Below are 26,064 nucleotides of genomic sequence, written 5' to 3' on the forward strand. Positions count from 1 at the left end.
GCACGGCGACATTGGCGCTAAACGCAGTATCACAGATGGGGGGGGGGGGGGGATCGAACTGCGTCGGAGTTCCCATGTGGCTGGGGGCCCGGCTTTCGGGAAGCTTTGGTTGGTTTCGAAGGCTGTGCCGACACCAGATGTACGCCATTAATCTCGATCAGTCTCTCTCTCTTTCTCTCATCTATCGAAATGGGGACCTTCCATTCTCCTCTATGGGAACCTAATCCCAATCAGGACACCCTCCACCGCTAACCTTAACTATAGGTAACTAAACAAAATACAAGATGTACGCCATTTATTTTTATAGACCTCAAATCTGTGAATGTATTTAAACGGGGATCTGAAAAACTTTTCAGAAGTTTCAGGTTTCATTACACTTTGGGGACATTTTGGTCCCCAAATGTGATCTATGCAAACACACACAAGTTGGTGTACCTACACCCTGGGAAAAACCCTAATCCCAATAACACCCTTAACCCCTACCCAGCCCTAACCATAACCATAAGTAACCAACCCAAATACAAGACTTTTGAAATTTTTACTTTTTTGATTGCATTCACAGATTTTTATAAAACTGAGGTTATCCAAATAGGGGGCCTCAAAAGAGTAGGGAAATTTCAGGTTTTACTACACTTTGGGGACAATTTGGTCCTCGAATGTAATCTATGCACACACCCCCCTCCCACACACACACACGTCTCGCACACCATTCCACTTGCCGGCTACACTAAGTGTCAATTGTGTGGGATCCACGGTTTTACAGTTTCGTTGCTTCTGGTACGGCTCCCAAGGTGCTAATTGATGTGTGGCTCGCTCTCTCTCTCTCTGAGGGATCCCATTGGGTGTTTCGGACCTAAAAACCAGCGACAGCTTTCAGGGGGTGGGACTTCTGCCATTCGTCGCTTGATTTCATGCAACTGTAGCAGTGCTGGCGCTGCGGCTTCCTGCAGTTACAGGTCACGTCCACCAGGGGAGCTATTTATCATTGGGACACAACCTGTCTGCTGCTCGTACATAGAAATTTAACCGCAGTCTTGGTAGTATGTGTGTGCGTGTGTGTGGGGGGGACTTCACTGTAAGGATTGTGTGCTATCAAAAGTCATGAAATGGCACCCAGCTCTTAACTATATTGCTCAACATTACATTTTCAAGCATCATTTTATGCAAGTGATGGAAAGGGCAAACGTGATCAGTGTGGGTTGTGTGGACACCTTGCATGCCGACCAAAACCTTTAAAATTTGAAAGGCCTCAAGGGAACGTGCAGAACATTCTGGAACACAACGCGAGAGAAGCCCTCCCAGACAGGGGGGGTAAATCAGACAGGCTCCAGTGCCAGTCAACTGCCAGAGCGAGAGACAAGGTCTGATAAAGGGGCACAGGCTACAGGCTACACACACACACACACACACACACAGCTTATAAATGCCCACAACTTACCCAATGTACAGTGAGGGCAAAATACACAACACTCCACATGTGACATATGTACACCATGTGACTAAAAGGAACATCGCACATCAAACTCAAAAAGAACAAAAACTCTCAGCTTCACAGCTCCAGCGGGTTGTCATTAGAATTCAATCTCACTTTATTTCAGCACTATTTGGACAAGTGGCCAATCAGAAATGCCGCCGCACTGCGATCTGTTCTCTCTCACTGCGTGCAGCAGCCCCCACCCCCCCAACGGAGGTAACCTCAAACTGTTCACTGATGCAGTGGTTAGTATTACAGAATCCCAGAATTATGCCGAAAATATATTAGACATTACACCCTTTATTTAGGAAGTTCTATGATGTCCATGATGATAAATAACTAAGAGAATTTTAATCATAGCCATATGCCAATACATAAGACTACATATAAAAAACAAAAAAAATCTACATTTAGATAACTTGTGGGCTTTTGTTCTAATAATATCTGTAAACATTATATTAGTTTTGTTCATTGACACATTGTTCATTATATTATTAATACCTAATGGTGCTCTGTGAAGAGATTCGGCAATTAGTTTCATAGCTGTTGAACCTGGGCAGTTTATCTAACGCTAAACCAGATTGTGAAGATGACCAGCAGCAGAAGGGCAGGGATTTGAACACCGGCACCTTCTTTCAAGCTTCATTTCGGTTCTACAATTTTGAAAAGCAAGAAAAAGAACATTATGCAAGAAGGACAAAGGGACCGTCCCTCTCTTCATACCTGAAACCTGGGCATGTGCGCCCCCCCACCCAAAGGAAGGATTCAGAAAGACTGACTGTGCAGTGCTGGATTCACAGTTTGGCCCCACCCCCTCCCTGAACCAGACCAAAAGCCCGCCTTCCCCCCCACCACCGTGTCCGGCTGGGTTTAGTGATCGAGGAACCCGGGCATGGGGAAGGGGCGTGCGAAGGCCTCCACACGCTGCCGCAGGTCGGCGATCTTGGCCACCGTTTCGGGGTCTTCGAGCAAGTAGGACTTGAAGTCCTGCAGCTTCGCTGAAGGGGAGAAGAAAGGGGAACATTTCAGGCTTCTGAGTGACGTACGGTTCCTCACCTGCACCGCGACTCCCGCACCAGACCGGCAGGCCCTGTGCCGTGTGCTCCAACGTCTTACTAAAGTGCCGAATCATCAAACCTAGAAGCAGAACTTTGCACAGTACCTGCTCACCAACCCCACCCCGACTCTCCCTTCCACTTACTGGTCTTCTTCTTCACATCCAGGGCGATCTTGAACCCCTCGTCTATGAATTCCACCACTTTCTCGAAGTCTGCCTCCTTGAACTGTCTGGAGGTCAGGGCAGGTGCTCCTGGGAAGCAGAAGGGTGGCCAGGTTAGGATGAATACCGAAATTGAGCACTACCCACAAAACGATACCATCCCAGAGATCCTCCTGTACCTAGCCTGAGACCCCCAGGTGTGAGGGCACTCTTGTCGCCAGGGCAGGTGTTCTTGTTGGCGGTGATTGACACCAGCTCCAGCACTCGCTCAGCCCGAGCCCCGTCCATGCCTTGCGGCCGCAGGTCCACCAGGACGAGGTGATTGTCAGTGCCCCCTGCAAATACGGAGAACAATGACCAGGAGATCATTCATATGGCGCACTCAGGGTGTTCCTCAGGATGCGCTCCAGACGATGGGGTTTGCCCCGTGGTCACTTTGGTTATGGAAACTCACCTGACACCAGTGTATATCCTCTCTTCAGAAGTGCACTCGCCATCACCTTCGCATTCTGCATAACTTGGGCTATGTAGTCCTTAAACATTGGCATTGTTGCCTGGAGTCAAAAATGACAAAAAAAAAAAAAAAAAAAAAAGATAGAATTACCAGAAGACTGAGGACACATTATATCTTCTGACTAACATGAGAATGTCTGGGCATCCCCCAGAATGAGTATGTTCTTGGGAAAAGGTGCTCAGCACGGTCCCAGACCACAACCAGATTGAAAAACCAGAAGATGGATGGATGATCGTCGACCTGGTGTAGGTGGACCTACGCTGCTGAATTAGGCTCGGGCGATTACACCCGTAATATCGATGTGTTATCATGCTACGTTGGGCACACCATGCTATTGTGAAATCTTGGTGAAAAAAAATACTATATGGCGGTAGTGATACCTCCGCATTGTGTCTTGGGGGGAAATTTCCGGGAAAAAATCCTGGAATATTTTTTAAATAAATAAAATGCCATATACCGCGGTATAATGCCAGGACAGTATAAGGGCAGAAAAAAATTGGATACCGCCAACCCGACCCTGAAGGTTCCACAATACACTGCACCATGTTTAGGCTTCGGCCCAGACGTGGTTCACGCCTGATCGTCCGGCCAGCATCCATCAGGATCCCGCCACTGCCGGATTACGACAGCGCGGTCATTTCTTGGACCTTGATATGAAAGCACAGATCAGCTTGCCTCTGACGGCTGTCCCTGGATGGCTCGGCTGAACACCATCCCCACAGACGGATCGAGTCCAAGGGCAGCACAGAGCCATAATGAATGGCAGCACCGCTGTCGTGACAAGGGCCGGAAAGTACGATGGAATAATGTCTCTCGCTCTGTAAGTACCACTGAGGCTCTCGCAGAAGACGTAAATGCGGACACACTCATGATCCGACGAACTGACTTTACTCATGTTCTGAAAACAGGTCTATTATAGAAAATGCAGAGGGTTCAGTATACAAGGAATATGTGCGACTGTGTGAACTGGACCCATGCTAGATGCACACATATTTCTATGCTCCCCAGTTATGCCCCTGATCTCATTTAGAGCATAACATCATCATAACTTGGCTACAGTGCATACTATCACACTCAGATGAACTGATCAAGTTACTATACATGTAAGAGGATTCCACCACATTTCCTGACCCGTCTTTGTTTTTAATCTGCAAATTCGACAGTCACTTCAATGCACCTCCAGCTTCCACCACCAAACTAAACTGAAACAAGCAGCAGAAACACACGAAGGATGCTGTAGGTGTCGCTTATTAATGACAACTTAATATGTTCTAAACCGGTTACTAAATAACTGATGGAAAAATAAATATCAAGCAATTAAAAGCAGTAACACATTTCTACAGTAATTTGCAATTCTATTTGAATATAAGTGTTATCATTAATGTCTAATATTGCAGGCTAATCATGCCCCCCCCCTGCACGCCTTCACAGTAACAGCACCTGTGCAACGAGGCGGGGGGTGTGAACTGACCTGTCGGAGGGCGATGGCCACCGCGGCGATGGCGTGATTGTGGGGCCCCCCCTGCAGGGAGGGGAAGACTGCGAAGTTGACCCTGTCTTCCAGGTTGTAGTGGACCTCTCTGCCCTTCTTATCGACGGAGTGCACCCCCTTCCGGAAGAAGATCAGGCCAGCTCTGGGAAGCAGATACATTTTCAGGCAAATGCAGAAATTCAGAGCCGATCACGGGCTACGCCAACATGCATGGGAGAAACGCTAGATTTTTTATACACACATGGGATTATATTATGAAGTAGAAAAGCAGCAAAGCCAATGTACAGGATATTGTCCCCATGTACCAGTCCCCATCCCCAGCTATAACACGTCAGGAAAGCACCTCATTTATATTTACATACATCTTAAACAATATTCCATTTGCAGGACATGCTGGTCTGCATGGGTACTTCTGCTTGCTTGACTGCAGTATGAGTAGTACTGCCTATATATTTAATTTTGTTTTTCACTATATTATGATTAAGATAAGGATTGACTTTACTGATTCCAGGGGCAAATTCTAGTGCATGTAGCAACGAGAACATACAGTCAGGTCCATAAATATTTGGACATCGACACAATTCTAATCTTTTTGGCTCTGTACACCACCACAATGGATTTGAAATGAAACGAGCAAGATCTGCTTTAACTGCAGACTTTAAGCTTTAATTTGAGGGTATTTACATCAGGTGAACGGTGTAGGAATTACAGCAGTTTGTATATCTGCCACCCACTTTTCAAGGGACCAAAAGTAATGGGACAATTGGCTGCTCAGCTGTTCCATGGCCAGGTGTACGTCCTTCCCTCATTATGTAATTTATGAGGAGCAGATAAAAGGTCTAGAGTTCATTTCAAATGTGCTATTTGCATTTGGAATCTGTTGCTGTCAACTCTCAATATGAGATCCAAAGAGCTGGCTGTCACTATCAGTGAAGCAAGCCATCATTAGGCTGAAAAATAAAAACAAACCCATCAGAGAGACAGCAAATACATTAGGTGTGGCCAAATCAACTGTTTGGAAGTTTCTTAAAAATAAAGATCGCATCGGTGAGCTCAGCAACACCAAAAGACCTGGAAGACCACGGAAAACAACTGTGGTGGATGACCGAAGAATTCTTTCCCCGGTGAAGAAAAACCCCTTCAGAACAGTTGGCCAGATCAAGAACACTCTCCAGGAAGTAGGTGTATGTGTGTCAAGGTCAACAATCAAGGGAAGACTTCACCAGAGTGAATACAGAGGGTTCACCACAAGATGTAAACTGTTGGTGAGCCTCAGAAACAGGAAGGTCAGATTAGAGTTTGCCAAACATTCCCTTGAATTTATTGATGTGACTGCTGACAAAAGCAGCAGGATGAATTCTGAAGTGTTTCGGGCAATATTATCTGCTCATATTCAGCCAAATGCTTCAGAACTCATTGGACGGCGCTTCATAGTGCAGATGGACAATGACCTGAAGCATACTGCGAAAGCAACCAAAGAGTTTAAGGCAAAGAAGTGGAATGTTATGCAATGGCCAAGTCAATCAGCTGACCTGAATCCGATTGAGCGTGTATTTCACTTGCTAAAGACAAAACTGAAGGGGAAATGCCCCAAGAACAAGCAGGAACTGAAGACAGTTGCAGTTGAGGCCTGGCAGAGCATCACTAGGGATGTAACCCAGCGTTTGGTGATGCCTGTGCATTCCAGACTTCAGGCTGTAATTGACTGCAAAGGATGTGCGACCAAGTATTAAAAAGTGAAAGTTTGATTTATGACTGTTAATTTGTCCCATTACTTTCGGTCCCTTAAAAAGTGGGAGGCACATATACAAACTGCTGTAATTCCTACACCGTTCACCTGATTTGTATGTAAATACCCTCAAATTAAAGCTGAAAGTCTGCAGTTAAAGCACATCTTGTTCGTTTCATTTCAAATCCATTGTGGTGGTATATAGAGCCAAAAAGATTAGAATTGTGTCGATGTCCTAATATTTATGGACCTGACTGCAGTGTACTGACACACATAAAGCGTCAAACGGAGTCTCCTCACACAAGCAAACAAGTACAGGTGGTACAGGCACAAATTTAAAAAAGTATAAAGTACACATACAGACTATCCTGATCAAAACACTGTGGTGTTACGGAAATAAGTTACAGATTAATTACAGATAAATACATTAGAATACAGATGGCACAGGGTTTGTATCCGGAAAGATGGGTATGGTCCTGTCTTAACACTTTATGTACCTCGCTACTGTATGCAGAAGAATTTTCCTCCGGAAAAATCCCTGCTCGTCTTGATGGATGCCCAAAAGCCCCACCCACTGGAGCCAGGAATGGCCACCCCTACACATGAATGGTACCTTCCCGCTCACCCACCTGGCCCCCCTCAGCGACTTGTGCGTTGTGGTGGTGACGAGGTCCGCGTGGTCAAAGGGGGAGGGGATGGCGCCGGCGGCAACGAGGCCGCTGATGTGGGCCATATCAGCCAGCAGGTAGGCATTGAGCTCCATGCACAGCTGGGGGGGGGGGGGGGGGAGAAAACAATTTATACAGACGGGAAGGCAGGGAGATCTTCCTTGGCTTCCCCCGAGGCAGAGAGACCATAACAGAGAAGTCCGAGAGTAAAGTCTCTGAAGCATAAAACTGCATAGTCAGTGCATTACAGCCATAACGTCGCATCATACGATCCCTAAACGGCGCGATCCGACAGAAAGAGTGGGGGCAAGGGAAAGCTTAAATGATTCTGAGCGTTAGCGAGGCAGAACCAGGACTTCTGATCATGCCGGAACAAACGGGATTTTTTTGAGCCCGAGCGAACGGATTATCCGGTCATTACCGATAAATACTAAGATAAAATCGCAATATGGAAATGTCTAAAATTATCACGCTTTGAGATTTAAAGAGATTTTGTGGTCAACGTCAGTCAGGTAGACTCAAACAAGAGCGACTGCTTGAAGCAGACATTCTGGAACTTTCCATTTATGTGCAATACTTCTGAATACAGGGGTGGGGGGAGAAGAATAATTTTTTTTTCAAAGGGACTTCAATTTATTTTGCCCCAGAGTGACGGGAGTCACCACATGATGAAGTAGGGCTGGTCAAACCCTTTGACAAACTGCTCATGAAATGTCGATGACACTCAGCTCAAGCAACCTTGGCTCTGTTGTTTGATTTTAACTCTGGCAATGCGTTTACGGCAAAAAAAAAAAAAAAAAAAAAAAACACGACAAGGACAAATGTCAGAGTTACAAACCTACCGTTTGCTCTCCAAATACCCAGAGTTGAGGAAACCCTGCTTGTAACGTCACTGATTAGCACTGGTGCGCCGTCAGAAAGCTTTTACATCCCTTCTTACCACATTCCCACCCCCATGTAAGGGGGGGCCATTGTTTCACTCTGCAGGTGTGTGTCAAGAAAGGAACCTTAAACCAGGGCTGTGACTAATCATACCTGAGGAAGAGGACACACGGCCTCACCCGACAGAAAACAAACCACCAATGGGAGAAACTAGTGCTAATTAAGTGCTGGGGGGCAGAGCGGCTCTAAATGGCTGGAGCCCAACTTCAGAGGAGGCCGTGAAGGTCTTTAACCACGATCTACTGCACAAACACCCAGCCCCTTCAAAGGCGGATAAAATTCAGCCTCAACAGGGTAGAATGTGACCTGGCGATGGAAATAGCTAAAATATATTAAATATCTGCATTAAAAAGTCTGTCCTGCTTCCAATATTTAACAAGTGCTGCGAGTGATGTTTGAGGGCATGTTTTATAATTCTGTCACCACATATAAACAAATTTAAGCAAAAATAAAATAAAAACATTAACATGGATTATTGTTTTTATTAATTAATCTATAATTTACCTACTATCTAACCTAATCTAAGAAAAGACAACTATTTGATGAGTAAGTTACTAATAGTTAACAACTACCAGCAAGTTTTCAGTTTTTTGGGGGAAGGGTGAAGAGCTCATGATGATAATAAGTTAAACCAGTTAAGTTAAATCAACCATGTATAATTTTCAGGTCTTGAAAAGTTAAGTGCTCAAAATTATCATTAATTTAAGACAAAATCTTCAGAAGTCGTCTGGTGTTCAGTTACTTTGACCGTGCAAGTTAAATGTGCCAGTTTTACAAGCCATTGTACATTGTAAAGATCACAATTCCCCTTCCTACTCCAGAACTGGTGTTCTGGTAAAAGCAAACTCATTACAATATCTGTTAGCCGTCTGCGGTTCGCTGAGAATTCTGCGTTTACCAGCCTGAAAACAAATCACTGACACCCAGGGCACCAAAAACAAACACCCCATTGATGATGTTTGTGATCCCCTGACGATGTCTGACGCGAAGCAGAGTCGCAGCTTACGAGATGCGGTCACTAAAAGAAAAACGAAAGGCACTACGTCTCACCACTAAAAACGGCCCACGTTTGACTCAAGGCATTCGGCACGATGGTTTTGTTTAGCAGTCCGCAGTAAAATGCAAAAGTTGGCTATTAAGTTCATTTCGTAACATGTCAATGCAACCAAGAATCACAGCCAGAAATTATGCCGATTTGGGAACATTCCAGATTCCAACAGATGATAAGGCTGTATTTCAGGTCCTTGTTAAACTGCAACTCTGTTAGGGAGGGCAGATGTGTTTCCCACAATCTGTTAACTATTTTACAGTGATAATTTTTGTGTGAAAATAAAGGAAAGAACAGAACGACACTGAGAAAGAGGTAGCAGCTGCAGGATGATGTGAGAGAGAGAGAGAGAGAGAGAGAGAGAAGGGAAGAGAGCGAGCGCAAGTACAGGGGGCAGCAGAAAAGGAGGACGACTCGCCAGGGCGGGAAGAGGAGCAGAGGGCGAGGGGCGGAGCCACCTTCTTCATGCGTGCGTAGTCGATGAGCCGGGCGTAGGCGCTGGTGCCGGCGATGATCAGCTTGGGACGGAAGAAGCGGGCTGTAACCTCCATCTGGTCATAGTTGATGAGACCCGTTTTGGGCTGAGGGACGGACAGAAGCAGGCTGTCAGAACGGACGGTGTGTGGCTCTGAGGGTTAGGGTGCAGTGCCTGCGATCAGAAGGTCGGCAGTCCCAGGGTGAGAAGAGTGATTTCACCGTGGGGCTCCTGAGCGAAGCCCTTAACCCACCGCAACTGTTACAGGGAGCCTGGATGGTCACATGGATGCATTATTACACAGACATGACAAAAAACGAACTGTAAGCATCAGCTGGGAAATGCAAGAGACAATCTGCATTTCAGTTTCCTTTTCTCAGTTTATTTTCTCCCTCTCCGAATGTGGGAACTATGTAACACAATGGAAAAAAACACTAATAAACCAGCACAGCTGGGGGGGGCTGCGGGTGGACTGAGACTGAGACTGGTATGTGCTAATTTTTCCCCCAAAGCCCATGTATCCACTGACACTTCGCTGGAGCAGAAATCTTTATTTAGACAGGCAAATAATCTCCCATCTCTGGAGTGTCTCGGGAGTGCTGCTCACTCCATCAAGGCGTTCATTCCGAGGACGGAGTGCCGGGCTCGGCCTGTCGATTTCCCATTATCTCTCCCGCTGCGGGAGACGGCCGGCCCATCAATCACCACCCATGAGCAGCTGGACGCAGAGAGCAGCACCAGGAAAGGGGGGGCGGGCTGGTGGCAGGGGGGCATTGATCAAAAAAAAATAAATAAAGTGACCTCGGAGCCTAGGACAATACCGATCACCGGGCGGAAGCGCCGACGAGCGGCTTGGAACCAGGCACACTGTGACGTCACGGGGGGAGGGGTACTCACGTTCAGCTTGTAGGGCATGGACTCGAAGTAGATGGAGGTGGCGGAGATCCGCTTCACGTCAGACATGTAGCCGTGAGTCAGGCTGCGAACACGTGCGAACGCGCATCACTATCATTCAGGCTAGAGTGAGCGGCGTATCACACTGAAACGCACGAGCAAAACGCCATTTCTCACATTCTCTGATATTCATAAAATGATTAGCGTTAAAAAAAAAAAAAAGTGGTACCATGTGACCTATGACCCATCTACAGGTGCCCTTAAGGGTCAAAGCAGACGGGGGCGGAGCAAGGCGACGGCTGGGTGGATACTGACTGTCCTCCGTCGGGCAGGTCCAGCCCCATGAGGCGGTCGTGCGGCTGCAGCACGGAGGTGTAGGCGGCGAAGTTGGCCGGAGACCCGGAGTACGGCTGCACGTTGACGCCCCAGAGTGCCGGGTCCAGGCCGAACGCCTCCAGGGCCCGTTTCTGACACAGCAGCTCGATCTGGTCCACAACCTCCGCGCCACCATAGTACCTGTGTAAGGAGACGTGATATACACACAGATCCTCGCGCGCGGGATGCGTTTGTGGTACAGTGAGCCCAGGGGGTCGCAGCCCTGGCCGGGGTCCATCGGACTGGGTCGTCTCCTCACAAGACAAACTCCATCTGCAGGCCCTGAAGAAGCCGGCCCATGTTTGCCGGGGCTTCTGGGGAGTTCGGGTCCCCCATTACTGCAGTGTCCCAAACAAGCGTGGTATGTTACTGTGAGAAGTCATGTGACATGTGCCTTTGCGATCAATTTGTCCCCAGGATAGGTGTGAGAGTTAAACTGTATAAAACACCTACAAGCATTTCTTAAACCCCAGGAAGAAATGCAAATATATTATTTATATTTCTGACACAAGGAAACAGAATCACCCATTTCCAAAGGCAGCCCCTAAGATCTGCATAGCCATCCACGGTTTCTATTTAAAATCTCCGCAGAACTATTTTGCGTGAAAAATAAAGCGTGCATTTATTTTTTATCTAGCAGATGGTTCTACCCAAACTAACATACATATCTGAGAAAGCAGAGCCAGCCGGTCCCAGGGGAACCTAGGGGCTAAGGGTCTTTTTGAGGGGCTTAATGGTGAAATCAACCCTGGGATTTGAACCGGCAACCTTCCGGTCACAGACGCAAGCACCTTGAGCCACTACTCGTGTTAATAAAAAGATTCTGCTCTAAAAGCATTAAACCTGGAGTGCTGCCCGACCACAGTAGCTGAGAATAGCTTTATAGACAGTCAATCTTTATACACTTCATACTAACGCGCAGTGATAATCTCACAGCTGCTTAAAGCCAGCCAGCAGCATCTACTTCAGCCTTCCCCCCTTCCTCCCCGATACCGTTTCCGTGGCAGCTTACTTCAGGTGCAGACTGGCTCCCTCCAGCATTAAAAAGGCATTTTTACGTGTAAACCTCCAGTGGAGGGGGAACTGCGTTCGAGGTAAACGTGTAAATGCTCTTTGCCACCCTGACGCAGCCACTCTCTCTAAGAGGACGACCCTGTGTGGGCCTCCGTAAAAATCACACGGCTACCGGCTACACCCTCCGGGTTCGCTGCTGTCAGTATGGACGTGCTGCGGGTAATGAGAAGCCGCTTCTCATCCACTGGACATCCGGACGGACCTCACCTCTTCCCAGGATAGCCTTCTGAGTACTTGTTGTTCAGGCACGACCCCAGGGCCTCGAGGGCGGCTTGGCTGCAGAAATTCTGTCACATGGATAGTGGGGTAGGGTACGTCGGGGTGGGGGGGGACAGCGGTCAGGTGCCTGGCAGTTGCAGCCGCAGGAAGTCAATGCTGGATGACCGAACCGGCAGAACTCGCGGTGCGAAAATGGAGACGGGCACAGCGACAGCTTTATCGCTAACGTTTATAGGAAAACAATGACCTGCCTTATGAACCATAGCCGGCTTGTTAAAGGGGCAAAGGCAGGATAGCCTGGATCCATGGCAGCCCACAGAAATGAGAGGTGAGCAGGTAACCAAAGGTCTTTGGGGGGGGGGGGGGGGATTCTATGTCCTCTGTTATGGTTCTACACTCCATGCATGAAAGGTCTTTTCCAAGTGGATTTTCACATAAAGGGAGAACAGTGGCTCCTCTTAATCCCCCCCCCCCCCCCCAACACCCACCCACTCCCTAGCACTAGTTCTTAGCGAAAGTGCAGAGCTTCACTAAGGCTCTGTCACTGGCACGGGGGAGGATGGCGGGGGGGCAGCGAAGCAGGTAACATTTTCGCTCCTGCACTGGTCTGCTGAGCTGAGACCCGAGCCGCATTAGAATTGGAAATATGATCCGGGGAGTTTATTTTTTTTCTGCTTTTTAATAAAAACATTCAGAGAAAGCCGGGGAGCGCATGCAGCTCTGTGCCCCCGTCTCCTCACAGCCCCCGCCTCACGTCAGGCAGCACCCGCTCACCTCCGAGGCGATCAGCTCCAGACCACGGCACTGCCTGTCCTTCTCCCTCCGCAGCAGTTCCCACATCTCGGGGTCGTCCTGCGCCAGGCTCTCCTGCCCCGTCCACGGGTGCTCCGGCACCGCCGCCTGGGAATGCTGACCCCGCGTCCCGGTGCAGAGAGCTCTGGGGGCATGTTGGCACAGCGGCTGGGGGGACAGGAGGAAATAAAGCACACGTGACTCGACGCAGGATAAACAAAGTCACATGATCCCCATGCCCGGGAACATTATCTGAGTTTAAATAATTAGCCCCAAACCAATAGGTCTTTTAAATACTGCAATAAATTTGCCACAACTGGATTTTGACAATTAAAACTAAAGTATATTTTAATTTTGGAGCATGAATGACGATAGAAAAACCGAGATTCCACTAAACAGCTGAAATCCATGTCGATACTTTAATCAATTTAATCATGTTATTACCAATAAAAAGCAATAACATCAATATGATATATGGTGATGGTATGTCAAGGGCCTCCCACAGATCCTGCAAACTTAATTTTTCAGGCTACTCTTCTCAGAAAGAGAGAACAGAGAAAATGAAAAACTCTGGAAGACCCAACACCGGTACCCATATTCTCAACGGATTAAGTATTTTTCAGACAACTGCAGCTGGGCAGAGTCAATGAGCAGAGAAGCAACACAGTTGACCAATAACCATCAAATGTTCAAGGTGGCTCTACACAGCAGTGTCTGTGCAAGCCCATCCTTTTATCGAAATAAATGTCCATTAGGTAACATTCAGATATTCCCATGCCGATAAAATTCAGATCTCAGAATATTTTATTGTCAGTGTGTGCAAACACACCAGAATTGGTTGTGGTTCAAAGCCAAACACGAGGAACGGGGACCATATTGCAAGACACACTTCAGTGAAACACTTCACTGTGCAATACACATGAAAATAAAGGACACAACAGACATCACAGATTCACAGGAAATCGACAGCGCAAAAACGTCTTCGGACGAATAAGTCGCAAGACTTCCATGCAAATCCGTATCGCATACCGACTTAACCTGCCCCCGTTGAAAGGCAGTCCTGTATCGCATCATCGGCAACCGATGGAGCGAATCCTTATCAGGACAGGCCACAAGCGGCCGGACTGATCATTATGTAATTTTTTACTGACTTCATTACAGCAAGAGAAAGAGCACTGCAAAGCATGCTGGGAATTGGGAATTAAAAAAAAAAAAAAAAAAAAGTATTAAGTACAGTTCTTTCACCAAGACCAAAACTGCTGAGCGAATAGAGTGTATTGCTGCAAAAACAAAAAGGTGTGACTTTGTGACCTTTCTGTACTTCTTAAAGCAGATGACTACAGCATTGTGACAAGAATATTGCCTGTTCTGTGTTTTCATAATTATACGAAACTGGAAAGTGCCCTAGAAGCTGCTGAAATCAAAATACACACAGTAATCTGAACGGAACCAGGGTGGGCACCGTATTAAAACTACTGATCGAGTTTCGGGGTCCCTCACAAACTGGAAGGGGTCAGACCTGTAATTATATACCATGGCATTCGGGGGCATGCATGACACGGTCACCCTAAGGAAGGTATCCCTAGTGGCTACACAAGGGGGTAAATCTGGGTAGAGCACTGGAGGGGTTGAGGTCCCCACCCATTTAAGGGGTTCCAAGCGGGGTTCCACTGACTGCGTTTCAGTACATAATTTATGCCAGTGAGTGACGCCACAAATTCCATGCGAAAATTATGACACGATGATGCAGAAGCGATGCAGAGACATTGCACATGGGAACGCACCAAGAGCGTGGAGAATGTTGTCTGATTACATGGCTTTACAGCGGATGGCAGGGAGTTCGGGTCCATAAGCCTTGCTAGGTTAGAGATGCCCTTAGGAGTCCCTCCATGTCCTGCAGCCGGATCTATGGTTTTCCCCTTGGCTGCTGGAGGGAGTAGGATGAAGGACCAAAACAAGAGCCGGACTGAACCGGGGCCAAACAGACAGGCGGCACTGTCGATTATCTCCCATCCAACAAGCGGCTCACATCCCAAAGTCACCGGGGTAGAGAGCCCACTGGCACGGCCACCAGCGGACCCTCCAACGGTTAATGTGGGCCGGGGGCATCGCGTCCTCCCAGCCCCTGGTGAGCCACAGACACTGGCACTTATAGCTTGGCGAGGAGCCCCGCCTGTGATATGATTAAAAGAGGCTGTTTGCGACGTATCAATAATCACGCTGGCTGCTCTGTTATGCCTCCATCAGCAGTCCTGCGGGGAGCTCTGTGGGCGCTGGCCAACGGGAGAACACAAATTCAGCATTTCCACTTATCTAATCAGGGCCGTCCTGGCAGCGTGCGCAAGTACATCCTGTGGGGGCAGGAAGTCCACAGTGCCATGGTTACCAGCCCCGCCCACACGGCTCTAATTGGCCAAGAGGTCATTATAAAAAAAAATAAATTTAAATCGGAACTTAGCTTCAAGACTTCAATGTGAATTGCAACATCTACTTTATAGGATCTTCTTGAATTAAAAATGCTGCAAACAAACACATAAGTAAAGCCCAATAACAAACAGAGATTCCCCCCTGTTGCTCTTAGTGCCATGTGTTCATAAATATGATGTACAACCTTAATTTAATAGCGTTATTAAAAGCCAATTAGCACACTGATGGGGAACAATTACGGGCTGCAGAATGGGAATCTAACGTCTTCAATGTGGCACTCAGCAGCAACTCTGCCCCTGGGATTCCCCCACCCCAAAAAGCATTCAATCTTACAGGAGGGTGCCAAGGATAAAAACCATTTGAGAGAATCATTGGCCATTATAATGGGGTAAATAAACCACGAATTTGAATTATTTGGAGTTTCATTATCAGCCAGCTCCAGTATGAAGAACACGACTGTTACGCTAAACCACTACAGATGATGAATGATAGGAGGGCCTGCAACTCACAGTAGGTGGGAATTAAGACTCACTGATTACTTGAGCCCAATGGGAAGTGGGTGTATTTGGAGTGACAGTGCACGGCAGCCAATCCGATGTGGTCTGGAGGCTTTCCCCACACATCACTGTTACTGGTGTGGCTCCAAAACGAACAGCTGTTCAAAACTCAACACTCTTACCAATGACCTCGACAGTTACTGAGGGATCACTCCTCCTGCAGAGTTCAGCTGAAATCTCATTAAAATTGGCCCTGCGTCAGCATTGTGCTACAATTAGATTAAACTTCTAGGGAATTAGGCTAAAATCACAGGTCTGGAGAAGGAAATGGAGATAGTACAGGTGTATGCCGATACCCTGAGGTTTCGCGTGTCCCACCTCCAGTGTCGATCCGATTCAGAAACATCAGGTTTGGCTAGTTCACAGTTCCATCTAGTAAAAAGTACATTTCTAAAAGTCTTCAGTAGTCTGGAGGCACAAAAAAAACTGCAAGTTTCCTGAAATAAAGTCTTTAAATCATTAAAATGGTTTTCCCCATCTATGATAGAAAAATGTCGGATTTGCAAACGTGTTGATGTGGAAAGACGAGTAAGACTGCAGATTGACAGTGGTCCAAAAAGCTGGAGAGCGGAAAAAATGTGCTCCTCTTAATCACAAATCAGTAAAACATTTAGAAAATCAGTAAGCCATGTATCATTTAAATAGGTACAATCTACAGTCAGACCAATATAATCGATGCCGCAAGGCTTTGAACATGGGCCAGTGATTTTCAGAGTTAAAAACAGAATCAAGATTACTGTATAAATGCATTACATTTCTTTAAAAAAAATGGTATAGAAGACACAAGACATCCTACAAAAAGCACTACATTAAATTATGGAATGGCCAGTCACCTGTGCACAGAGAGAATAAACGCAGAGATATTTACTCCTGAGTGAGGAAATGTATGTTACCGGTACTATATGGGCTAAGTCAGAGGTAAAAGCAGCCTTTTTCCGAGGAAGATATGGACATTTAAACAGATGCTGCTGTCTACATCCCAGGTGATGAAGCAGTCAGGAAGTAATGACCGCACTCGGATATGCTGAGTGGATTTTAATTCCAAGGACATCATGCTGAAACCATAAAATGCAGTAAAACCTCATGCAGAATAGCACGCTCGATGCTGGTCGCCCTCACTTCGAAGAGGATACCACTATATTAGTGCAGGTTCAGTCAAGAGAGACAAGAATGATTTCTAGTCTGAAAGGGTTTGCCGTGCCAGGATGGGCACTAAATCTCTTTGGTCTCAAACACAGACGACGGGGGCCACAAAAACCCAATCCTGTGGGGTGGGGCGACACAAGGTCAAACGCAACAACTGGCTCAGCCACAGAACACATTCAGGAGCAGGGGGCCTCAAACGGGGAGTGGTGGGAGAGTTCGAGTGGAACAAAGGCGTCGTTTGGCAGCAAGCCATGAAATCTGCCAGTGCTTAAGCTAGACGTCTTAACAAGCAGGAAAAGCACGTACTTGGCCACACGGTGTCTTAAGGCACCACTGTCAGGATCTGAACCACAAGAAAACTACACTGAAGTCCGTAGATCACAGTGAAATTCCAAACCGTACAGTGAGGGTATATACTGGAGGTGCACATATGCACACAATATACAGTACATTCATGTCAGTATATAGATGTCAAGCTAACCTCTCTGACCTCCAAATGGCAAGATGACCCCCCCGAAGCTAAAATTATGGGTGGTTATATTTTCATTGAGGTGAGTTACACGGTCAGCCTATTACAAGGTAATTTCCCCATTCTGACCCCCAACAAGTTTCCTTCCAATCTAAACTTGTCAGTTAAGTAGAAAATTGCAAAGTATCACATGTGCACGTGGTCTAAGAAATAGAAAAATGCGAGTGAGCCCCTCCCTCCTGCCTTGGAATGCGGCTTAGGAGCCGAGGCACCGGGCCGTGGACCGGCTGGCACACTAACGGCACAGTCCGCGGCTTGGCTGTCAGCTGGAGGAAGCTGTCCCAGAGCGCCAGGGCACGGGGAGACAGCGCCGCCCGCCCGAGCCACCGGGAGACGCCGTGCACAGCTAAATCACACGGGTCATTTACTGCTGACGGGAACTGTCCTCTGCTGTCTGCGCTTCCCGGGGGGGATATCGAGGCCGACGCGCGGTGCTCCGCGTCTGTGGTGGGGGGGGGGGAGATAGCTCTCTGGCAGGGCAGACAGCTCTGCCACCCTGAAGGTGGCATCAGATCAGCACAAGCTCACCGCGCACTTAGCGCTGAAGTGGGGCAGAGCCGGGAGGGAGCCGGCAGCCCCCCCCCCCCCGGACACTCAGAGGCTGCTGGCAGGTCTACAGGCCCCCAGTGCTTCACACGGACAAGAGAGAATATCTGGCTACTCGGGCCAGACAAAAAGATTGTTTTTTTTTTTTGTGTGTGTGGGTGGATCAGCGGATGAGGCCTCTGTGCTTGACATCGGAAGATCACCAGTTCGGATCCTGTTCATTGTTGGGCGTTTGATCCAAAATGCTTTTGGGGCTCCAGAATACTTAGATTGGACCTAGAACTGGGACCCCAAGCTTTGCCCAAGTGTATAGATGGGTGTGCGTGTCACAAATGAGAGCACAGTGGGCTGTGTGAAAATAAGCATTCTGATGTACTTAATAAAGTATTTGATTTCACAAGAATTAGGCTCATTTGGGTGCCGATTTTGGTCACCCGCTCGCACGCACGCTTTTAGAATTTTTGTCATCTTCTCCTTCCCAAAGAGGACCCAGCTTTACAGGTGACTCCTGTCCATTGGCCTCGTGTACGGCAAGAATCACAGAGGAGATAAAAATAAATTATTTCAAAATAGTGGGAAGGGTGTCAACAGGCCAGGATATCAGTCAGGCTCCTTCTCGCTCTCTCTCCGACTAAAAGAAGAGTGGCCATTAGAAACAGGACTGTGCTCCGCTCCTTGACTTCATACTGAAAAACCTCAGGGGGTGGGGGGCAGTCCCCACTGCATGTAAACACACAAAGACAAACTCATAAAAGATTGGAAGAACTGCCCCGCAAGAGAGCCGGGACCCCTTGTGTACGTCAAACGGCCTTTTACGCTGCCAATGGTGTGCGGACATCATGCGGAAAGTTCCGGACTCGCCGCCAGCCGCCACTGAAGGGCAGAGATGCCGAGTAATAACGGGGGTCACACCCATCACGGTAAAGCACCCCAGCACCACTCGCATGCCCTAACCTCACACTGCAAAATGCAGAATACGCAAATTAGGGAGTTTTGCATTGTTCTACAATTATACTACCTGCTATTTTGATAAAGTGAGTTTTTCCATCCATCACTTATGGATTTCTTGCCAAAATAAGAATTAAAAACACATTCATCTATAGAGCTAAATAAACTAAATTATGCATAATCACCTCAACGCTCCAACAGAGGCAGTCAAAAACTGGCAGCTGTCCAATCAGCATCTGGATCATGCGATAAATACCCTCCCATCCCACCCCCCACCCCAGTTGGTGAACTGCATTGTGGACCTTGGCTTGGTTGCGTTTTCTTGATGGAATTTGATCCTCAGGGAAAAAGAGTTGGTGACCTCTGTCCTACTGGATAAGTGGGCTTGGAAAGTGGATGGAGGGATGGATGGATATAGATGTATTTTGCTTACTAGACAAGGAGAAGATAAGTATTTCAAATATTCTACACGAAAGTTAATGAAGGACACCACACTATGCTTCTGGAACCACATCAAATGCCCCAGTGGATTTACTTCAAACAGTCCACCGTTATGAAGAGGCTGCGTGCTCAGGGCCTGGATGGGGGTTAGCAGGTGGGGGACGGGCTTGGGGATGGGGGGAGCGCGTAGATGGGGGGTAAGTGGCTGGGCAGGGAGGTGGGCACGTCCCGTGGCTTTGAATCAACAGCTTCCTAATCTGAGGGTAATGACCTCGATCTGTGTGTAGTTTAAGGACACACAGTGAGAAGATAAACGCCGTAACATAGAAGGTGGCTCTTAAAAGCACCTGGCTCCCGCAGAACAGACTGGAAACATCTAAAGTGGGAATTTATCACTGAAACATTTCCATGTGCTTAACATTTCCATTTCCAAAAAGGGCTGAAATACCAACAACTAATTAATACCACCATTTATAACAAGAGACACTTATGATATGGGGAACATGCTGACTTCTTAATGAATGGATTTAATAACGGGTGTAACGTTGAGCTTTATGACCTCGTCCATCAGGTTTTGGCTTGATACACTAACGGCCAAATTAGCATGGCAGTGAATCATGCCAAGTTTGTAAAGCGAAGAAAAAAACCTACTTTACACAAAGAACATAATCACTGGTACAGGTCACCTCCATGACTAAACCAGTCTTCACAAGCCTCACCCTTTTAAAGGATTTTGGTGACTGGTCACTTAATCCTGGGTAAACCTTGTTAAGCACAAGCTTATCTGACTTACCAAAATTATCACAATTATTTTCACCAGTTACACAAGAATCAAATGAGGTCCAACTGCATCTAAGAATTCCTTAAAACGGCAGCTACATTACCTGGGGACATTCACATTTAATCAGATGAGCCGCATCATCTACGAGAGACCCTAAAAGCACCAGTACGTGACAAGCAGCCATTTTTGGGGGGTCTGGATGGATACAGTCACCGATCGGCTCCTGCTCGCTCTACCGGGCGGCGCCGTCCCAACAGCGCACATCGAAAATGCAGAAAGCGCCGGGTGACGCAACACCTTGGATTCTCAGCACAGCTGTAAGCAAAGACCGCCGCTGCCAGGGGCCTACGGTGCCGGCGACCCAGACTCTCCAAAACTAAGAGATTACGACAAGTTTAAGCTACCCATCGCTACACAGGTATAGCCTGCAACTTTTGCACTTAATCTGTTGTAGCATTTACACCAACACAGCAGCCCCCACCCGCGGTGCAGTGAACTCAGTGATCACGCTTCACAAAAGATTCAGGAGATGAGGCATGATAAAACATCGGCAGCAACAGAAGAGGTGCGGGGGCGCGGGGTCATTTATAAACTTTGTATTATTACAGTCGAACTGCTGATTTATAAGATTCACATAATATTTCCTTATTCCCCTTTTCACCATTTCATGCACCATTCTATTCTGTATAAATGATTTAGTAACGGGCTGTCACACACTCTTGTCAAGTGACTTTTGTGAAAGACGCTATATAAAAAAATAAACTGATTTGAATAATATACATGTTCACTGGGGCCTATTCTGTAAAATTAATTCTACTTAGAGGAAGTGTTAGCAGAGGTGGAGGTTTCAGGTCCAGGGAGTACAAATCCAGACCAAGATTTTGTTTCAACCAAGTCGTTGAGTATAAAGAGTCAGAGTCACAGAGTACTCACCTGGTCGGTTGAAACAAAATCTTGGTCTGGATTTTTACTCTCTGGATCTGAAATCGCCACCTCTGAGTATTAGTAATGGCAAAAGTCTGTGGATCCTCATTCAGCTCACTGTGAACATATTGAACACACACAAACACACAGGAGATGGAAGATAAATAATTTCCGAACAAAATTAACTAGAAATATGTTTGTACAGATATGTTTATAATTACATAGCTGCCATAGTGACAAGGCAAGAAATGGCAGTTTTACTAACTAGTGGCTGCTACACCTGATTGGGAATGCCTGTCTGGTCTTCCACCTCCTCTAAAAACACCCACACCAACCCCTTACAAACTGGGCTTCCTGGTGCTACCAGTGGAGGAGTTTAACACTAAATGCCAGTTCTGGTCTACATGTCAGCATGGCCTCCTCTGAACCTCTAGGCTTACAACCCTCTCCTCATCCTCCTCCACAGCATGAGGAACCTTCATGGCTACTTCTGCACCGTTTCGTCACCCGGCTTCACTGTGCACCGGCTCCGTCGAAGAGAATATTGATTCGTTTCAACAACTTGACAGGTGATCCACCTAATTAAAAGCTCTATCCTTCGATCTATTGAGTACCAAAATTTAGAGCCCATCTAATGTTTAACATCCCAGTTGTCACGGCAGTTTTTCTGAACGGAATCAAATGAATACAATCCCACATCACTCATGATGGCGGAAAGTCAACAGCATTACTAGTATGAAGATGAGTCAGATTACAGAAGGCTAGTGGAGGACTGTCATGAGATGCCAGAACAACCTACATGTCAACACCAGGAAAATAAAAGGAGCTGGTGGTGGATTTCCAGTGTACCAAGGAGCCCCAGGGACCATTCACCACCCAGTGGGAGGAAGTGGAGGTGGGACAAGTACCTGGTGGTCCACCTGAACAGCAGACTGGAGTGGGCGGACAACGCAGCGGTGCTGTACAAGAAAATCCCGAGCAGACTCAACTTTCTGAAGAGACTCGGAGCTTTTGATGTGCACAGCAGGCTGCGGAAGATATTTTCCGCACTCTGCGTTGTGGTTTGCCGCGGAGTCAAGATTAGTTCAGGTGATGCCAAATGCCTGAAGAATTCCATCAGGAAAGCCAGATCCAACAGACAGGACTGACCCCAAACCCTCTTAAAGCACTTTTGAGGGAAAAAAAAAGAAGAGAAGGCATCAAACATGGAGAACATCATGAACTATTCTGCCCATCCGTTCTACGGGGTGCTCACTAGTGCCTACTTAGCCAGGGGCTCATTCTACCATCCACCTAAAAAGCACTACTGAGGATCGCCTCTCCCTGCTACCATCATGCCCCAGTTTCCCCTACCGACATGTATGCCCCCACCCTATCCATAAAACACTCCTGGACAGCAAAGGGCCTCCCGCTACATATCCATTTATGACTATGCACATTACAAATACACCATTCCTAATTTATATTCCCTCAGTGACCCATTTTTTCATTTGCACAACCATGCTGCAACTACACGCATTATCCCGTACTTTGTCTTGTTGTTTTACTATACATACATAACTGTCTACTTCATCATCCATTCCGGCTGCATGTAACTGAATTTCCCCTCAGGATCAATAAAGTATATCTAGGTATTCATCAATCTAATAATAATATATCCCTCTCCTTCGATCCCGATTTGGCTGCCACACAAAACAATAAAAACAAGACCCGTACTTGCATGGAATCTCTGAAGGATCCTAACATTAAGAGAAGGGATGTGTGGATTAGTAAGAGAGTGAAGTGGCCACTCACCAGATCATGGGCCAACAAAACACATGGTGCTGCCTCAAGAAGTCCAAGGACTAACGGGTGCACGTCAGGTTACTGTCGGCCCTGAGTCATGCCTGATTAGAAACCACATGTCCAAAATAGAGCTTCCACCTGAAAAAGGCGCTAAATGGTAGGGCTTCTTAATCCGGGAGTGAATTTTGCATGGGTGACCACTCGCACAGCATAGAGAAGCCCACAAACAGGCTGTTATTCTTTAATATCAGCATCCAGGTTGGTCTGGCCTTGGACCTCCTATGCAGATGAGGTCAGAGGTACACGCCGAATTGTCAAGCCTGCCTGCCAGCCACATAGAGAAGAGCAAAATGGGTTTGGGGAGGGGGGGGGGTGTGGACTGAGGCTGTTTATCTCATTGGATCAGCGGAGGTATGATCTTTGACCTCTCCAAGGCAACAAAACCGGCTGCGTGAATGAGTACGTGCCAGCGGGGCTGATGAAAGCACAGAGGTGTGGTGAGGAGAGGAGGGGGTACAGATGTCAAATGAACTACGCACCTACCGGCACGTGCGCGACACACTCCCTGTCGGCATTAATACGTAGAAGCTATTTTACGCATTTTACACCATTCGGCACTGTGACAACAGATACATATAAAGTATAGTCTGCGGACAGGAGCATAGCATCTTTCAAAAGTCGTGAAACTTCATCGCAAGCGATTACCCCACACTAACTGAGACCACAAAGGAATAAACCTGTCTGGGAAAGACAGATCAAGGACACGCACTGCCCGCCCCCCCCCAAACACACAGACACTCAAGCAATTTTAAATTACATTACACAGCATGCTGAACTGATTACCTCTAAGGAGTATGCAAACACGCGGGCCAATTGCATTCCACGGGCACCACAACAAAGACGGCAGCAGCCTGTGCGTTTGTGAAGCGCGGTGACTCTCATCAGCATTTGACGGCTTCGCTTTTCTGTTTATACAGTCAAGCGTCGCTTAATGAAGAGGACACATTCTGAGAAGCACGCTGTCAGGTGATTTCGTCACTGTGCAACACTGCACAACGTCTTACAGTGTGCGCACACAAATCTAATTGGGGCACCTAGGCTATATGGGATAGAATAAATACTGAGAAAATGGATAGTGAATATATAAAATAAGTAACAGCTGTTTATTACCATTATAGCTAATTATGTTCTGTACATAATTGTGCATGCTATACTTTCATATGACTGGTAGTACAGGACGCCTATTTAGGGGGTAACATGTGGCTCAGTGGGCTAAGCCTCTATGCCTGTGATTAGAAGGCTGCCGATTTGAGCCAAGCCTCAGCAGAACAGCCATATCTGTGGGTCCTTAACACCATCCCATATAATCCAGAATTCCCCATCTTAACTTCCCATGGAACGGAAAGTTTCAGTAAATTTACAGCCCCCATGCGACTGCTAGCAAAAATATGTCAAGAGGATCTCCCCCCTTGGCAAAATTTACCGTAGACGACCCTAAAGTCCAGGCCTGATTTTTTAATCCCAGTCCAGCCCTGCTTCACATGGTGAGTCAACTCAGACCACCGGTCAGCAGAATACCTAACCCCCACATGGAACTGTAGATTATTTCCAGAACGTGGCTGCTTTTCTGGTCAGAATCACCCGATTAGATGACCTCTTCGAATTCATTTCTGCAAACATTTGTGGAACCGAACTCTGCAGACACTCCGCTGTTTATGTAATGGAAGCGTTCCTAATTTACCTGGGAACGATTTTTACCTGCAATGTAAAAAAACGACACCCACTAAACACAACACAACTCTCTGCATGAGACTAACCACACAAAACACACACTGGGTAGTTTCAGACTTCTGAAGGATTAATTATATTTTAGAGACGAATTAACGCAAGCTGTTATTCCGGAACTGACAATGTTTGCGAAATATACTGGCACATAAATTGTGGGTTTATTACAGTTGATTAGTACTTTTTATGAAGCACCTGACGTACTTTGCCCTGGTTCCCATTATACCGCCGAGCCGCATATACACCAGTAGTCACACACATTACATTTTTACTTGCATATGCAGATTATTCTCGGAACAAACTACGTCAAAAAGGCATCAGGTACATATAAATTAACTATACTGATGACGTGCTCAAACTAACAATTTAGCCATTAATTTAAATGTAAACATGATTTAAAAGTAAAAGCATAAATATTCCAAGACCCAGAAAATAAGGCATAAAACTAGCAGCATGAACCTGCCACATGGACGTACACATGATGAAACCCCCCAAACGCAATTGCATCATCTGCACGCCTTGGACCCCCATTTACTTCCCACAATAACTAGATATTGTTTGTTTCGTATACATTCTTAATGGGACAACATACTGTACTGGTTACAAAATTGGCCAACCATACAAGATACTTTTCTCGGTTAAAAAAGCAAAGGTTTGGAAGTTGCATGGGTTATGGGACGTAGTGAGATAAATGGAGCTGGCAGACAGGACTGCACCGAGTGAACGCCTTCGTCTGCAAAATGGGCCTCAAGAAAGTAGTGGAAAGTAGTTAAGAAGCTGCGAACTTGATACAAATTGATTATGCGAACTTGATTATGCATTGACAATCTAACTTGTGTATTCAGCAAATAACTACCAACCTATAATTATGAGGCCAGCAGTTGAATGTGTGGCACTAAAATGGAGAGGAAGCCAGCGTCACCTCGTTTGAACTCGTCGTTTGCATATATCGATTTGGTATCTAATATAAGGCATGAACGGTAGTTATCTACTTACTGAAAATACAACCTAGTCTTCTTTTTCAGAACATGCGGCTACTCGGCATGTGCATCTGTGCGAATGGCCATATTTACCAACTGTCTTCTAATCGGGTCTGCAAAAATGCGTGGAAACGAAAATGAAAATTCACATACTTACCCGTATAAGATGTCGTAACGTTAATGACAACATGTCTTCAGGAACGAAGAAGCGACAGAGCCAAGATAAGTGCTGAATGTAAAAAAAAAAAAAAAGCCCAACGTGAAAAACCAGATTATTCAGGAACTACCGGGCACGTGCCC

At 46.7% G+C, this 26,064-nt stretch overlaps 1 protein-coding gene across 1 annotated transcript; it reads right to left on the bottom strand.

Annotated features, from left to right (window-relative positions):
* Positions 1-1,565: 1,565 nt before the first annotated feature.
* Positions 1,566-26,064, bottom strand: shmt2 (serine hydroxymethyltransferase 2 (mitochondrial)). The gene is made up of 12 exons (XM_049021820.1): positions 25,922-26,064; positions 12,898-13,083; positions 12,112-12,191; positions 10,771-10,971; positions 10,459-10,540; positions 9,545-9,667; positions 7,058-7,197; positions 4,679-4,841; positions 3,148-3,247; positions 2,873-3,028; positions 2,676-2,783; positions 1,566-2,472 (listed from the first exon to the last, which is right to left on the bottom strand). The coding sequence occupies exons 1-12, from the start codon at positions 25,952-25,954 to the stop codon at positions 2,345-2,347; spliced, it is 1,500 nt and encodes a 499-aa protein (XP_048877777.1). The 5' UTR covers positions 25,955-26,064; the 3' UTR covers positions 1,566-2,344.

Source organism: Brienomyrus brachyistius, chromosome 8, assembly GCF_023856365.1.
Source record: "Brienomyrus brachyistius isolate T26 chromosome 8, BBRACH_0.4, whole genome shotgun sequence".
In the NCBI taxonomy this organism is placed as follows: Eukaryota; Metazoa; Chordata; class Actinopteri; order Osteoglossiformes; family Mormyridae; genus Brienomyrus; species Brienomyrus brachyistius.